At 39.9% G+C, this 16,687-nt stretch overlaps 2 protein-coding genes across 2 annotated transcripts; one reads left to right on the top strand and one right to left on the bottom strand.

Annotated features, from left to right (window-relative positions):
* The first annotated feature begins 493 nt into the window (after window positions 1-493).
* LOC122648294 (eukaryotic translation initiation factor NCBP-like) lies at window positions 494-1,242 on the top strand. Its single transcript, XM_043841523.1, has 2 exons — window positions 494-902; window positions 999-1,242. Exons 1-2 carry the CDS (start codon window positions 675-677, stop codon window positions 1,128-1,130), a joined length of 360 nt encoding a protein of 119 aa, XP_043697458.1. The 5' UTR covers window positions 494-674; the 3' UTR covers window positions 1,131-1,242.
* A 1,468-nt stretch (window positions 1,243-2,710) lies between these two features.
* Window positions 2,711-15,976, bottom strand: LOC122648293 (mitochondrial dicarboxylate/tricarboxylate transporter DTC-like). The gene is made up of 6 exons (XM_043841522.1): window positions 15,761-15,976; window positions 15,411-15,494; window positions 14,378-14,439; window positions 7,000-7,361; window positions 3,215-3,429; window positions 2,711-3,026 (listed from the first exon to the last, which is right to left on the bottom strand). Exons 1-6 carry the CDS (start codon window positions 15,872-15,874, stop codon window positions 2,970-2,972), a joined length of 894 nt encoding a protein of 297 aa, XP_043697457.1. The 5' UTR covers window positions 15,875-15,976; the 3' UTR covers window positions 2,711-2,969.
* Between the last annotated feature and the right edge of the window lie 711 nt (window positions 15,977-16,687).

Below are 16,687 nucleotides of genomic sequence, written 5' to 3'. Positions count from 1 at the left end.
GTTTATATGTTGCCCAAGTATTATAGTGTTCACATCCGAATAGTGGATCAACCAATTAAGTTGGGCCTTATCCAATAGTGTAGCTTGCTTCTTCAGCTTTACCCTTTGCCTTTTAGGGTGATTATACCTTGTTTTACGCCCCCCTTTTAAGTTGTCCAATAGATATCTCCATCTTTTTCAACAAAAAATTTTTCATTTAAAAAAGAAATGAAGAAAATGATATAGCTGCTCCGTGGAATACACTTGTAATTTGAAACATCTGATCTCTGTTCATACTCTCCCCACACCATATGATATCTTCTCTCTCGGCATTGTTTCTTATAGAGCATAATATGTAGGAGTATATAGCAGTTTGTGAGCAAAACAAGATCTGTTGAGGCCTAGAATAGATTATTCTGTCTGCAGCTATGTCATATTGAATTTGTTTCTCTTTTCGAATAAAATTATGAGTTGCTTTGGATATTTACCATTATGTTTAATAACTGTGCATAGCTTGCGAGGGAAAATATGTTTTACCAAGGCTGGTGATCCTTTCAATCACTTGACCTTATTTTAAGTGTTGAACATAATTCTTTTTATTGAAGTGAACATAAAACTTATTGTCTGTGCTCTTAGGAATTGGAGTCGGACCCTACTAGTGGTTGGTATATATTCTATAAGCTGAAATTGTGGCCATGAAGCAATTTTCTGCCATATTATTAGATTTGGTCTTAGCTAAAGGCTTGCTAAGAATGATTTTCTTTAATCCAGAAGTGACATCCCCTCATCCCTCCTCTGCCCAGGTTCTAGCCTTGGTTGGTGACCAACTTGATCACGGGCATAACATTTGTGGTGCAGTACTAAGTATACGCTTTAATGAAGATATACTGAGTATCTGGAATCGCAATGCATCTGATCACCAGGTTAGTACTACTTACCCTACTGTTATATTGGGGTATCATATCTGCTTATTGTTCTTGGCTAATTCTAATATGTTGGTTGCTATACTGCTGTAATAGGCTGTGATGGCTCTAAGAGATGCAATCAAACGACAGTTAAAGCTTCCTCACGGGTACGTGATGGAATACAAGGCCCATGATGCTTCTTTACGTGACAACTCGTCGTATAGAAACACATGGTTGAGAGGATAGGGATATACTGGCTTCACTCCTTGTAATGTGGGATGGACTTAATGCATTCAGAGGGCTTAACAGTATCCAGTGCTTTCCCTATAGCTCTGGTATCCTACCTGGTTTGTGTGAAGCATATCCCATGTTCATACAGGGGGGGGGGGGGTATTTGGGCATCTTTAGTTACTGAAAAGGAATGCTTTTATATTGCCCAGGGGTTTCTGTTTTCGTCAGTTATTGACTCTATCTTTTCGAACACTTTTTTCCGTAAATCTTGCTTTATATTGGATTTGCAAAGTTTTATTTTGTTACTTAGCCAACTGTGTCTGGATTGAAACTTGACATGTGAGCTTCGGAGCCCCTTGGGTTTGATTAGTCCACAGTTACAGCTGGCATCTGGTTTTCCTAAGTGGAGAAGAGCTGTGTAACAAAGAATTTAAAAATCAAATCGGAATCGGTCAACCTTGATATTTCAAACAATGTTGATTCCCATTTAATAGGTTTTCTTTTTCCTGCTTCTGTTAAGAGCACTATCATAGCAGGGCATTGAGGGGATTCTTCCACCGTTCCCTTCTTATAGGTTATATATTGTACAGACAACCACTGTCCTAACAAATATGTATGTGTTATCAACAGCCTTACTGAATTATAGGATTTATAGTTCCTCATCAATATGGAACGGTTAAACGCAATGGCAGTGATGCAGTCTCTCATTCTCTTATTTGTTGTCAAATGTAAATCCTATATATCATGCAGTCTCTCTTCCAACGATTTAATTATGGGATTTTCTTATTGGCATCCTTGAAGGTGTCACAATAATTAGTCCGCTGGCTGGCTAGCATGGGGGAGAGAGAGGTGGCCAATTCATATTCCATATGGAAAATTTGCACACACAGAGAGGGAGTACAAAAGAGAGGAGCCCATTGAGGGGAGGTTCACAAATGATGTTCTTTTTTAACAATTAATAAGCAACATACGGAGACACGGGAGCTGTTTCTGGAAATCCAGTAATTTCAGTTTCAGTTGATTATGGTGAAGATTTGAAAGAGACGACTTTCAGTTCCGATTCCAATAGAAGTAAATCCCATTGTAAGAAGTAAATGGGTTAAATAAAGACACTACTCAAATTGTAAAATAATATGTAGCACGATGGGTAATAGTGTTATTTCACATGTACATTCTTAAAATGAACATGTTCCTTTTGATAATGACATAATGTGATATTACTATCAAAAACCCATTTATATTACACCTTAAAGAACTTTTAGGAATAAGACAAGAATAATTAAAAGAAAATGCCAAATTGTAAATATACCTACAGAGGTTTAATGACACAAGGGTGCCTCATAAATCTTTCCTCTTTCCTCCTACAGTCCCTTTGCAGTTGACACCCTTTCTCCATCAATCAATCAGAGGTTGAGCCTATGGAAAGAGAAAATAGAAAAGAAAAAGTATATATATTGAGTGCACAAGAACCATAGGAATATATAAGTTGGGTCTTGGGGTTTTATAGACAATCATTAAAAATAAAAAATAAAGACATTTCAAAATGATTGATTCGAGCCCTCTCTCATAGCGAAGCAACACGCCCACCTTCGTAGTTGACAAATCTTGCTACTAACATTATTCCTACCATTTAACCAACAACAAAATTGAAGGAAAAAAAATTCTGTAACAATTGTTTCTGATACAACTCCGATAAATTATTAAACCTTCTATTCAGTCAAATTTCCCAAACTTCTTAAGGCTTGAGGGCTGCCAAAGTCGCCAAAACCAGCTCCCGCTAACAGTGCAAAGCCAAAAATATTTTATTGTAGTGAGATACTATCAACCGTAAGCAAAATTCCAATATTTGGAATTCTACAATCCAACGTTTTTCTCAAGCTTCTGAATGTGATTCAGGAATATCCATGTCATCTGCAGAAAGATTCATCCAACAATCAGAGTCAATATAAAATACACATTACAAGGCAACAAAGTGAACAAAATCCAATGGTCAAAAGCAAAAAATTATAATATAAATGTAAAAAAAAAAAAAGATTTCTCAAGGAAACAAAGTATAAAAATATATAGAGAGAGAGAGAGAGAGGTAAGGAGAGAGATACCATGACATGGGGAGCAATCCTAACACAATAGACAGGAAACCCTGTGTAGAATTTGAAGGGACCTCCTGCCTTCAGAGTTTTCATTGCACAGTCCAAAGATCCAGTGTAAGGATACTTCCCACTGGGATCAGGTTGCATTTTCTGTATTTGAGTTTTCACATAGTCAAATGGTAAACTACAAGCTGCAGCAAAGAATCCGGAAACAGCACTTGCTCCTGAAGGAAGAAAGAAAGCAGTTAGCATCAATTAATTTAACAGACGAAACCAAAACGTATCAACACTACACAACCCATTAGTGGATCAGAGATCACCCGCTCATCACATCATGAAGTGTGATAAACGCCTTGCAGCTGTGTTAATCTTAAATGCAAATTTCGTTTTGGAAGTTATTTCCTGAAAATGAAACTTTCTGCTATTTCTGTAACTTCCAAAATCCAAAGTGATATTTCAGACTTTCAGCAACATTACAAAAGAACTAAAAGGCTATGATAAATGGCTCCCAAACAAGCTCCAATACTCACAAATTACACGCTGAGCATGATTCTTAATTTTTATTAAATATTCAGGGAAATTTTTTTTTAGCAATGTGAGCATTTCAGCTTCTGACAACTTTTGCAAACGATAAAGAAGATTACAACTGAGGCTCCATTTATGTAATAATAATATTGGTGTATTCTACTACACCTATTTGTGGATACTACAAAATTTAGAAGTCAACTGTACTTATACTACTAAATTCACGGAAATACAATGTTCATAAATAGGCATGTCATGTTCTTTCAACAATGGCTCATACAAGTCCTAAAGTATAGATCAACAATAACATATTTACCCACATAAACAATGGTAAGATTTATCTACCCGTCACTAACTAATTATTTTTTAAACATTATCAATATTTTACATTGAAACAAGAAGACCCAAAGGCATTTACTCGTGGTCCTTTCGTTATAATTAGGGTCTGCTACACAAATCCTGTTTTTCAAAGCCATGTACACGTGGACTCCTAAGCACCGATGTCCTTTCTCACCACTTCCACCAGGTCAATTTGGTCTTTCTCATCATCTTTCTATGACCACCTTTGTTTGCACCATATCACTCCTTATTGGTACATTGCTAGCCATCTTTGCACATGTCCTAATCATCTCATTCAACTGCCCTCATATTTTAGCCTTTTGGTCCAAGTAATAAATTCCTAGTGGTTGTGGACCTTGGCGCAACGGTAACCTAGTGGTCGTGGGTTTGAGTCAAGGAACAGCCTCTCCGCAAAGCGAGGGTAAGCCTATGTACATTATGACCCTTCCCAGGCCCCACAGTGGCAGGAGCCTTGTTTACTGGGTATGCCCTTTGGACCAAGTACTAAATTCCTAGTTTCCTACCCTTCTATGGATAATGGACCAAAAAGATAACAATCTAGGCTTAATCTGAAGACATGCCCTTGGACATTCTCATTGTAATTATATCCTTCTAGTGTTGCCACTCATTTGTTAATAAAAAGGTAAGTTAAGAATTTTTCAAGTTCCATCATAGATTTGGAATCAGTAAAGCGATTCGTTATTTCTTTTGAGAGAGTATCAGACTAAGGAATTTTAAACATAGTTGTCATGGCGGCAAGGCGATCCTAGGCAGTGGCCAGGCGCCTTGTCGCCTAGGCAGTCAAGTCATGTTATATAAAGGGGAGGATTTTTGTGTAAAACACTAAACTTATGTCCTATTAGTTTTGATTTTATAGGGCATAGTTCTCAAGGCAGCCCAAGGCAGTGGAGGGGTGCCTAAGCACTTAGGTGACATGGCGCCCGCCTAGGCAACGACCAAGGCACCCAAGTGTTATTTTTTATTTCCCCTCTTTTCTAACATTATTTGGTATGCTAAAATATATACCTTATATCATAAAAAATCAACATTAAACCACATCAAGTCATCAAAAATCAACATTAAATCACATCAAGTCATTAAAAATCAATATTAAGCCACATCAAATCATCAAAAATCAACATAGAACTACAAGACAACAGAATTGAAGAAGCAAGCTATTGGAAGTTTAAAACAATCAAAATATACATTTGGTTTATGCAGTTCTTGGAATTGGTCATTGTCCTGGTATACCTAGTCTCACATTTGGTTTATACTATTCAGAAATATGATCTTATCTATAAATAATTAAACTACTCTCGATTTAGAGAAATGTTTTTGTTCTTTGAGAAGTTTGACTGATCAAATGATTTTTTTTTTACATGAGACTTTTTGTATTAGGTAGAACACAAAATCAGCTTTCCAACAAATCCAATATTGCTTAAATCTGATTTATATTGAAGGAGTTACATTATGGTCAAACTTTATTTGATGTGCACGAATGCTCTCAAAATCGCTCTGAATGAAAATATTACTTTTTATATCAAAATAAATGAATATTTTACCGCACTTTTGGTTTTTAGCAATGCTTTACAATATTAAGATTTATGGAATTTTTTGATTGAGAAAAACCCCAGTATTAGAAAGTAGAAAATTTCACCTACCGCTAAAAATTCAGATTTTGTTCTTGAACTGGGGGGTTGACTTTTTATCCTTTTGGAGTTAGATTTTTTAACTATTTTTATTGGATTCAAATAGGGGGATATTGCTTATTTATGAATAATATCTTAAGTAAATGAAATAATAAATATAAAAACATTTATATTTGGCATAAATAAGGGCCTAAGGTGTTCAACACCACTAAGGCGGTAGTCGTCTAGGGCCCCAAAAATCCGCCTGGATGCCTAGGCAGCGCCTAGTCAACGCCTTGACAACTATGTTACAGGGGGACTAACGAGTTGTGTAAAATAATGAATTCTTTTCCCTTTACTTATAAATATGAGAGGGTCTTTTTCTTCTTGATGGACAGTGTTAGCAGTTGCTGCTGTTGCAACCTTTCTGGTGGTAATACTGCTTCTTCTCCCCATTACTCTTCTTAACTTTTCCATTCTCTGGTTTTTCTCCCCGGTTCCCCTCTTCTCCTTCCTGTTGCCCACATTTCCTCATTTTTTCCTTTCTTTACCTCCCTATTTTCTTTATGGGCGGCATGAACAATATGGCTACAGTCACCTAGGTGTTAAAGGACGCCTTGACAACTATGATTTTAACCCCTTGCTGGTCAAGTGATTCAGTGCCACAATATTGCAGGTCCACACTACATCAATGCTGCATCACAAGCTCAAACAAGGTTCTGACGCTACTGGTCCAACTTGACCTAAAGGTTGGTAGGTACCATAAGCATTAAGGTCAAGCCCACCCAACCGCCCCCCCCCCCAAAAAAAAAAAGACTGGAACATCTAGACGGCAAAGGATGCAACCTGATACCAACTCCTTTATTTTAGACTGACCTGTATAACCTTTAAAGTACTTCAAGAAATTTTTTGATGTAATCTCCTAGGAGAAATACTAGCATTACAACAGAAGTAAATACAAGAAGCGATCTAGGCTCACAATACAGCGGGCCCACAGTATTTAGCAGCTTGATCGCCTGTTGTATCTTGCAACATCATAGCACTATCACTACTGTATTTCCTAGAAATATAATAAATATTTCCATAGACCATAAAATACATTTCTGTCAACTTTAGAATCCATCTTTTTCTTTGTGAAAATAAAACAGATCCCAACACAAAAGCACACTGATGGAAATCTGATGAGTTTACAGTTTGCCAAAAGAATAAATACGAAATAATTCATATTACTACACTATTGAGACACGTTTACAAATTTCAAAATGTGTACGTTATTAGCAAAGATCGGGTGAAGTATCTTACCCACTACTGTACTAGCTTCACCAAAACCAAGGGAGTCTCTAAAAAGCTCAACACTTTGATCGTACGAGGCAAGCATGCCCATATTCAATGCCATGGCTCTTACTACAGTGGGACCTGCTCCTTTCCAGAGTGCCAAAACCCCTTCATCTGCAACAATGCGGGATAGTGCATGGAACGCATTCTTGTAATGCCGACGTTGTGCAGTAGGCAAAGTGGCATCAGCCTGCATACGGATGAGTGCCAAATCTGCAGGACTACCAAAACATGCTCCTATTGCTCCAGCCGTCAGCCCACAAAGTGCTTTCTGGTACAGGGGTAACGGCTTCCCATCATTAGCAGCAATCGCTTTGTTCGTCAAAATCCTGATTGGCACAAAGAACAGTAGTTCCAGAAAGGATGAGAAAAAGATCAGAATTATCATTTTTTCCATTTTTTTATGCTATTCCAATAGTAATATCAAAGTTATTTTCCTCATATACACCAAGAAAAAAATCTTAACACCTTTGTCAGCCATAACAAATAAAATCATCCATTTAGGGTTTTCTTTTTAAGTATATCACAGACACAAGCAGTTCGTGAGACACGGTCATAAATATTCACTAGGATGAGTAAAGAAGCTAACTTATATGAGACCAGCAAGAATTTTTCTGACTTTGTATTCATATACTTAACACATTTAACCTTTAAGTTACTATTATATGTGAGGCACAATGTGTCATTTTGAATTGTACAAGTTATAATGTTGACTGTACAATTGCACATTTTACTATTTTAATGATAGGTTCTTGTTGAGAACCATGGGATTGTTTTGTAAGCACTTTACTTTAGGGTTTTTACTTTTTTTCCCTTTTACCTTTTTACCCCTTGGGTTGTAACTACATTATGAATAAAGAGGACCTCTATCATTAATGACAAGTCACATCATTCCTCAACCTCCGATTCCGAGCTTGGTATCAGAGCCCAAAACCCTAGAAAGTTTTCTCGTTCTTCGCGATGCTCTTCTCCACCACCACCGCCACTTGTTGGAGGCCATCACCTCCGTGTCTAGCATGATAGACGAAACTTGAACCAGACAACCCTTGTCCCCTCTCCATCACGCCTCACTCACCGCACATTCTCCCACCACTGCGACCCAGCCTTGGTCACCTCTCACCGTGTCGCGCCTCTGTCCACCACAATCCTCCTTTGGTTGCCGCGCCTCTATCTGCCGTGAGCAGCGACTCCTCTGGTTGCCTCTCTCAGTGTTGTCGTCATGCCTCTGTTCACCACAACCTAGTCACCACACCTTTTGTCCATCGTGACCCTAGTCTCTGGGTTTTCTGTCCGTCGCAACCAGCACAGTCTTTGTGTCTCTGTCCGCCGGCTTTTCTTGCCGGTGCCACTGCGACCTGTCTAGGTCATTGTGCCTCTCGTCTCTCGCCGGGCTCCATTGCCACTGCCTCTATCAGTCGCGACCCACAAGATCGTCGCGCCTCTCGCCGACATCTCTTGTCAGTGCCACCGCGACTTCCTGTTTGTTGCGCCTCTTCCACCGGTCTCTCCTACCGTCAATGCTGCCTTGCCCTTTTTTGGTTGTAGAGTGATACTCCTCTTCGGATACCATGGCCGATGAAAATGCTAGTGCTACCTCAACTGGTACGCCCTCCACTGACACAACTGAGGTGCACCCACTTGATCATTCGAGTAACCCTGGGCATCATAGTCTCCAGCCTAGCCCCATAGTAGAATGGTTAGAACTACCTCACTTGGTCCCATGCATGTCTTCTCACACTCCGGGGACACAACTTCTCTGGCCTCATTACAGGAGACACCCCTAAGCCTACAGATCCTACTGCAGCTACCACATGGTCGTCCAATAATGCATTGGTATGTCCTTCCTGCTCAACTCTATGGAGCCCTTTGTCAGTCCAACTTTGTTCCCTTCAATTATGCTAAGGAACTATGGGATGCAGCTCGATAGACCTATTCTCATGCAAAGGAAATTATGCCCAAATATATGAGAAACGACATCAGGTTCGTAGCACTACTTAGAAAGAGCCATCTCCCACTGCCTATTATTTTGCCTTGACCACTCTTTGGCAGCAATTGGACTTCTATCATTTTGTTCCCATGGTTCATCCTAATGATGTTGGTACATTTCAAAAGGAAAGGGAGATGGAACGTGTATGATTTTCTGACCAGCTTGAACCTTGAATATGATCAAGTTCGGGTTCAGATACTAGTGCATGATACATTCCCTGCTCTTCTTCAAGCATATAATTTGGTTTAATCCGAAGAACATCGACGGACAGTTATGTTGCCTCCAACTGTTCTCGTAGGTCTACCTTGCTCACCACACCACTTGCACCTGTCATTGCAGATTCTTCCAAGGCTCCTTTTACATGGGGACCTGTGAAATGTGATTATTGTGGTTGCCCTCGTCATACACGGGATACTTGTTGGAAGCTCCATGGGCACCCCAAGGGAGGACGCAATCCCAAACAACGCAGTACTTGTTCCTAGACTCATCTCTCTAAAGCACCTGATAATTGCCCTACTACCTCTACTACGACACCTTTCTCCCCGGATCAGAAGGTGTCATCCAAAAATTGGTGACACAACTGACCACTAGTTCCTCCTCTTCTCCTGTCTCCAACCTTGCTCAGTCAAGTAATTTCCATGTCTCTTCTATCAGTCCCTTATGGTTAATTGACTCTGGTGCTACTGACCATATGACTAGTAACTCAGAGGTCTTCCGTATCTATTCTCCTTGCTCTGGCCAGGATAAGGTACACGTTGTTGATGGGTCTACGTCCTCCAATATGGGTAAAGGTTCAGTTTCTTGTTCTCCCATCTTTCTCTTTCTTCTGTTTTACATGTCCCAAAATTGTACACAAACTTACTATCCATTTGCCGCTTAACCATTGAGTTGAATTGTTCTGTTCACTTCTTTTCTATTCATTGCTTGTTTCAGGATCTGGTAACGGGCACAACGATTAGGTATGGTCGGGTCCGTGATGGTCTCTATTACTTGGAACCTACACCAACAATACCACTCCCACCTTCAGCTCACACCCTTTGTTCTGATAGTGTAATGACAAAGCTTCATCGTTGGAACCGCCGCTTGGGACACCCTTCTTTTCATATTTTACGTTCTATGTTTCCGGATTTAGTTAAAATTTGCGGTTTGGAACAGCTTCATTGTAATGTGTGTGAGTTTGCTAAACACACTAGAAATTTTTATCCTATTAGTGATGTTAGAAGTGATGTTCCTTTTTCTATTATTCACTTTGATATATGGGGTCCCTCTAGGACTACTGATCGTAAATCCAATGCCTTTTCTTGTTTTCAATCTTTCCATGCCATGCTTTAAACCCAATTTAATGTCACCATTCAAGTTCTTCGAAGTGATAATAGTACAGAGTACATTGATGGTATGTTTCAACAGTATCTCGCTTCCCATGGCATACTCTCCCAAACTTCTTGTGTTAAGACACCAGAACAAAACGACATTCCCAAACAGAAAAAACGTTATCTCCTGGACGTGACCCGTGCCTTGATGTTCACTACTGGTGTTCCTAAAACCTATTAGGGGGATGTTGTCCTTACTACTGCATACTTTATTAATAGGGTTCCCTCAAGTGTCCTAAATTTTAAGACACCTCTTTCTTTCCTCCGGGACCCTACCATTGCCTCTTCCCTTCCTCCCAAAATATTCGGGTGTGTCTGCTTTGCCCATAATTCCTCCCCTTCTTGGTCTAAATTGGATCTCCATGCTAGTTAGTGTGTTTTCCTTGGATATGGACTCTCAAAAGAGTTACGAGTGCTATCACCCTCCTTCTCGCCGTCTCTTTATAACCATGGATGTCACCTTCCACGAGTATGAACCATATTTCACAGCAACTCTTCAAGGGGAGAGTCTTAAGGAAGAGCTGCCATTACCCACTTTGGTTATTGACAATCTCCCAATTCAAGGGGAGCGTACAATTAACAATAGTAAGGGGGAGACGTTGTTTCAACCTGTTCTTGCTCCTGTTCCAAATATGATAACCTACACTCGGAATAGAACCAAGAAAAGGGATATCACGGATGACCAACCATTACCCACTGTGGCGCCTCTACCAGATTCACCCTCATCATCAGGTAACATCTCTCCTATTTATGATAATGTGCCTGATCTTGCTGACTCTGTGCATGATGACCACCTCATTGCTATTAGAAAAGGAATTTGTTCTTGTACACAGCATCCCATTTCCCACTGTCTCCTATGAATCTTCATCACCCTCCTATCAAGGCTTTGTTTCCTCTTTCTCTTTTGTGTCTATTCCGAAGGATAGGAAGGAAGCCATCAAAGATCCAAAGTGGAAGACTGCCATGCTAAAAGAAATGCAGTCCTTAGGAAAAAATGGAAGGAAGCCATCAAAAATCCAAAATGGAAAACTGCCATGTAAGAAGAAATGCAGTCCTTAGACAAAAATGGTACCTGGGAACTTGTCCCTCGCCTAAAGGGAAGAAGTTGGTTGGATGCAAATGGGTATTTACAATCAAGCAAAGGGCAAATGGCACTGTTGAGAGATACAAGGCACGTTTGGTTGCCAAGGGCTTCACTCAAACCTATGGGATCGACTACCAAGAAACCTTTACACCTATAGCAAAGATGAATTATGTAAGGGCATTACTATCATGTGCTACAAATTTGGGATGGAACCTACAACAATTGGATGTCAAAAATGCTTTCCCGAATGGAGACCTTGAAGAAGTCTACATGGACCTACCCCTAGGTTTTGCATTCCTATCTACTGTTGGTCGAGATTGCAAGTTACAGAAGTCCTTGTATGGTCTCAAATAATCTCCTAGGGCATTGTTTGGTTGTTTCCTGAAAGCTATACAGAAATTTGGATATCAACAAAGTTAAGTTGACCATACCTTGTTCGTGAAAAGGAATAGGACCCAAATTACAGCCCTCATTGTATATGTAGATGCTATAATGATCACTAGGAATAGCGATGATGAAATTTCCCATCTGAAATCATTATTAGCAAAGAAATTTGAAACAAAGGATCTAGAACCTCTCTGGTACTTTCTTGGGATTGAAGTTGTAAGCTCAGACAAGGGTATTTTTATTTCCCAATGGAAGCACATCTTGGATCTTCTCTATGAAACTGGCATGCTTGGATGTAAGCCTACAGATTCTCTTATTGAAGGTAATCATCAGTAGTGTAGTGTCATGGGTGAGCCTATTGACAGAGAGCAATACCAGAGACTCGTTGGTCGGTTAATTTACCTGTCTCATACTAGACCTGATATTGCCTATGTTGTGGGTATTGTCAGTCGGTTTCTCCATGATCCCAAGATGTCTCACCTTGAAGCAGTGCATCGTATATTGAGGTATCTAAAGTCTGCCCCTGGGAAAGGTATTTTGTTCTTCAACAATGGGAACTTAAGACTGGAAATATTTACTAATGCCGATTGGGCTGGCTCTATTGATGATACGAGATCCATTTCTGGTTATCGCTCCTTCCTTGGAGGTAATCTTGTCACATGACGAACTCACGAAGTAAGAAACAGTCAGTTGTATCTTGTTCAAGTGTTGAAGCTGAATATTGTGTCAATGCACAAGGGATTTGTAAACTCATGTGGCTGAAGGGATTATTGAGTGATATGGGAGTTGTTTCTAAAGCTTGAAGGTCCTACGCGCCTCTGTTGTGATAACAAGGCTGCCATCAATATCACTCACAATCCAGTCCAGCATGACAAAACAAAATATATTGACATCAACAAACACTTCATCAAAGAGAAGTTTGAACAAGGAGTTATTTGCGTTCCTTTTGTTAGTTCTGTTAATCAACTAGCTAATGTATTCACTAAGGGTTTGAATTGTAAAGTGTTTCACCCACTGGTATCCAAGTTGGGCATGTATGATATATTTGCACCAACTTTAGGGGGACTGTTGAGAACCGTGGGATTATTTTGTTAACACCTTACTTTAGGATTTTTACTTTTTTCCCTTTTACCTTTTTAGTCCTTTAGGGTTGTAACTACATTATAAATAAAGAGGACCTTCGTCATTAATGACAAGCAAGTCACATCATTTCTCAACCTCTGATTCTGAACTGTTCTTTAGGAACTGGACGATCATATTTGGTCAAATACCTAGCGGCAAACTCCTATGTTCCTTTTATTATGGTATTTCCAAACAAGTTCCCAGATGACAAGCCTAAAGGTTATTTTATTGATGATACTGACGATATTGATGACGGTGACTGTTGGTCCACTGGAATGTGTGTGGAGTGTAGGTTGTCATTGTTGGCAACTACAGTAGTTTCAAATGATGCACAGGTGATTTGGTGGTACTAGGGAAGCCAAACAGTCAACAATATAATGTGAGTTTGGTCATTTGGCAGTTTGGCTGTAATGAGATATGTCCGGAGCTGTGCTCCAGTATATTATATGATGTGTTAAAAAATACTAATGATATGGCAGCTTTGGAGGTGTCAGACGGTGAGCAGATGGTGCAGACAGATCAATTTGAGTGCCAAGGGCAATTTGGTAATTTGAAAGCGTTACAGATATATCCGGACATGTGTGATGGTATTTGGCAGCATATTACAACCTTACAAAAGCTTTGGCAGTGGTTGGAAGCAGCAGGTTAAGTTCTCATAGAGTAAAGTTCCAAATTTCACAGGTTCACGCGATAGCAACGTATTTGGAGCTGTTTTTGGAAGGGTTAATGGCAGATTTAGTTCGAGTGGTCTTCATGAGAAGCGAAGTTCGTTGAGTCTTCTTTCAAACGCAACTGGTTTCGTTCGATTCCGATCTGAAACGGCGAAGTTATAGAAGTTTTCGTAAAGGGTGCCAAAATCGGAGTGAATCTGGAGTAGGTAATGTGTTAAACCTGGGACCTCACCATATGCTTCCACCATATATTTTTTAAACCTCAGTAATAATGGTTAAATGAGCAGTACTTTTAACCAATTGGACCAGGTTCTCTGCTGACCAGTCAACAGATGTTCAGGATCATATTGTTTTCGGGGTAGTAAGGACCATCATCCAAGGTGATCGATGGTCCAAACAGTCTGATCATGCTGTAACCACCAAGTTCAGTGGTCCGTGAAAACACTGGTCCGGAATATGAAATATTTTGGAGACCTTATAAGCTGTTTACACTCCCCAAAGAATGTGAAGATATCAGCTCCCACAACTTGACCATTACATCACCAAAGAAGTTTCTAATCTATCCATTCTTTCAAAACTGAATCACCCACCAGAGATTTGAATTGGTTTATCCAAGATAGACCGAAAAAAAAGGAAGCTTTAAGAGAGAATCAAACATTAAATGAAACTAAACAAGTACTGCTCATAGCCAGACTGATGAGCTCGAAAGTGCACAACTTCTCACCTGAATGATCCAAGTCGTGCAGTGGTGTAAGTAGCTTGCCTGAGCAACCCAGCTGATAACCCCTGCTCAGGAAAAGAATGCACTTTACATTTATGGAGGATATGTACAAGAGGTAAATTATCAGCTTATAAATGGATGGACAACTTCAAAACCTATAAACATACATAAATAGTAGATTGGAGCTAGCTCACACCCACACGAGTCAAGATATAGTGCCTCAAATTAGTATTTAACAAGCATATGGGATAAGGTTTACTATTGCCATCTACATGGTCACCTGGTGGCCCAAGCAAAGATAAATCGTGGAACACTCAAGGGACACAACATAAAGACACTTCTCACCAGTAGCTGCGTAATCAAGACTACTCAACCATGGATCACAACATTCATTGGCCACTGAAACATCTTAGTCCTACATAATGGAAATCAATTCTGGAGGAGCATCATCATGACCTTGACCCCCTGGTGTGGCATGCAGAAATCACCAAGTAGAACCTCAAGAAGGAGAAATAAACCTACTCCACTCCAACCCCTTACAACCCCCCCCCCCCCGCCACAAAAAAAAACTCTAAATTACGGAAATAATTAGTATAACCAGAGCGATGAAGCCATTTACATCAAGTCGAATAAACAAAATAAACCTCGGTTTTCATCAGCGTAACTCCTCTGACTTTCAGAGATTCAGCTAGTGTTATTGTAAAGCCATATAATTAGTACTCTTAAATAATCCAACAATCTGGAAACTACAATAACATATAACCCCAATTAAATTTCTTCTCACTACTCCACCAATGTAGTCCAAATATCATCAAAAGGGGAAAAATGATACTAGCAATGGAGTGTTTCAGAAAGAGATTTATTTGGATGTACCAACTTTTATCGTTTATCTTCTAACATAAGATTAGTGAAACACTTTGTCCTTCGAAAACAAACATAAACAGCAGATCTAAAACCGCTCATTTTGTTTTCAAAAAGAACAAGCTATGAAAACAATCAAGCTCAACTCAAATTCCCAGCATTATCTGAATCAAACCTTGTAAAAGGCTCCTACACCCTCCTCTCGGAGCATAGTCTTGGTAACCTGGGCTGCAGAGCCTTGGCCCAACTGAATCCTCACCTGTAAAACATAAAATAAGAATGAGATTAGGAATCCGAAAAAAAATCAAATCCACCGAATTATTGGAGCTGACTGACCAAAATAATATTAGAGATAACCCATATAATAAGAACTGCCAGATCCCCAAACAAGTACCAGCTTCATCGTCATAAAATCAGAACATATGGATACCCATCAAACAGAAAAGCAAGATTCCCCCGATTTTTTTTTTCTTTTCCAGCGAGGAAAACCCATCACACATGCTAAAGAGGAGCAGGAGATGATACCTTTATCATATCCACAGGTTGGATTACGCAGGTAGCGAGCATCCCAGATGCTCCGCCATTAACGAATGGCTTCACAGTAGGCCAGACACCACCCGCTTTCGGTTTCTCTCCCATTTCTCGATCGGAAACGTTTAGCACAGAGAGAATAGCGCTTTTGTGACCGTGAGGTAGTAGAAGGGGGTTCTCAGACAACAAACCCTCCTTCCAAACATAAATGTCGAATGCTTCCCCTCAGGCTGAAATTTGTGCCCAAGATTTGTGTTAGAATTACGAAATCAGCACTTCTTCTTGTATAAAAGAGTGATCTTAAACCCACCATACCCACCCACTAAAAAAAAAATTTTGATGCACATGTCTTCTAAAAATATAATGATATGTTTTTTTTTTCTGACAGGGTTGGGCACGTAACCGGTTTTCCCAACCTAATCGCTATAATCAATAGAGTGGGTGGGAACGTGAGGACAGGCGTGGGAGAAAGAACGTTACCTAGCAAGTGCGATGTGCTGCCTCTGCGTTTCGACAAGGGCAAGCTAAATGATCGTTACACCCCCATGGAAAGATAGAATTTCTCGGGCCCTATGTCTGAGAGCAAGGGCAGCGTATCAGATATGTCCATGTAGCATTGTTTTTCCCTATATATTGGAAAAAGAACGTTGTCCTCTCACATGAGGCAGGAAAATGATCACCCCACCCCTCCCCTTGGATGCTCATGTGCGTGCATCCATTGGGCCCATGCCAGCGGAGGAGCCGTGTAGGAAGGGGCCAAGGGAGACCCTTATGGTACAAGGTGAAGACAAGAGAATCAAACCCATGACCTCTTAGAAGTCTGCACTCTACTAGCAAGGCACCAACCAAATATGCATATAGACAGGAAGAAGGTTCCTCCATGCTTTGACCCTGTTTCTGGATCAACAGGTCTCATATTTT

Source organism: Telopea speciosissima, unplaced genomic scaffold (genome assembly GCF_018873765.1).
Source record: "Telopea speciosissima isolate NSW1024214 ecotype Mountain lineage unplaced genomic scaffold, Tspe_v1 Tspe_v1.0713, whole genome shotgun sequence".
Lineage (NCBI taxonomy): Eukaryota > Viridiplantae > Streptophyta > Magnoliopsida > Proteales > Proteaceae > Telopea > Telopea speciosissima.
The sequence above is the reverse complement of the archived record's forward strand: the minus strand, read 5'-3'. Positions and strand labels throughout refer to the sequence as shown.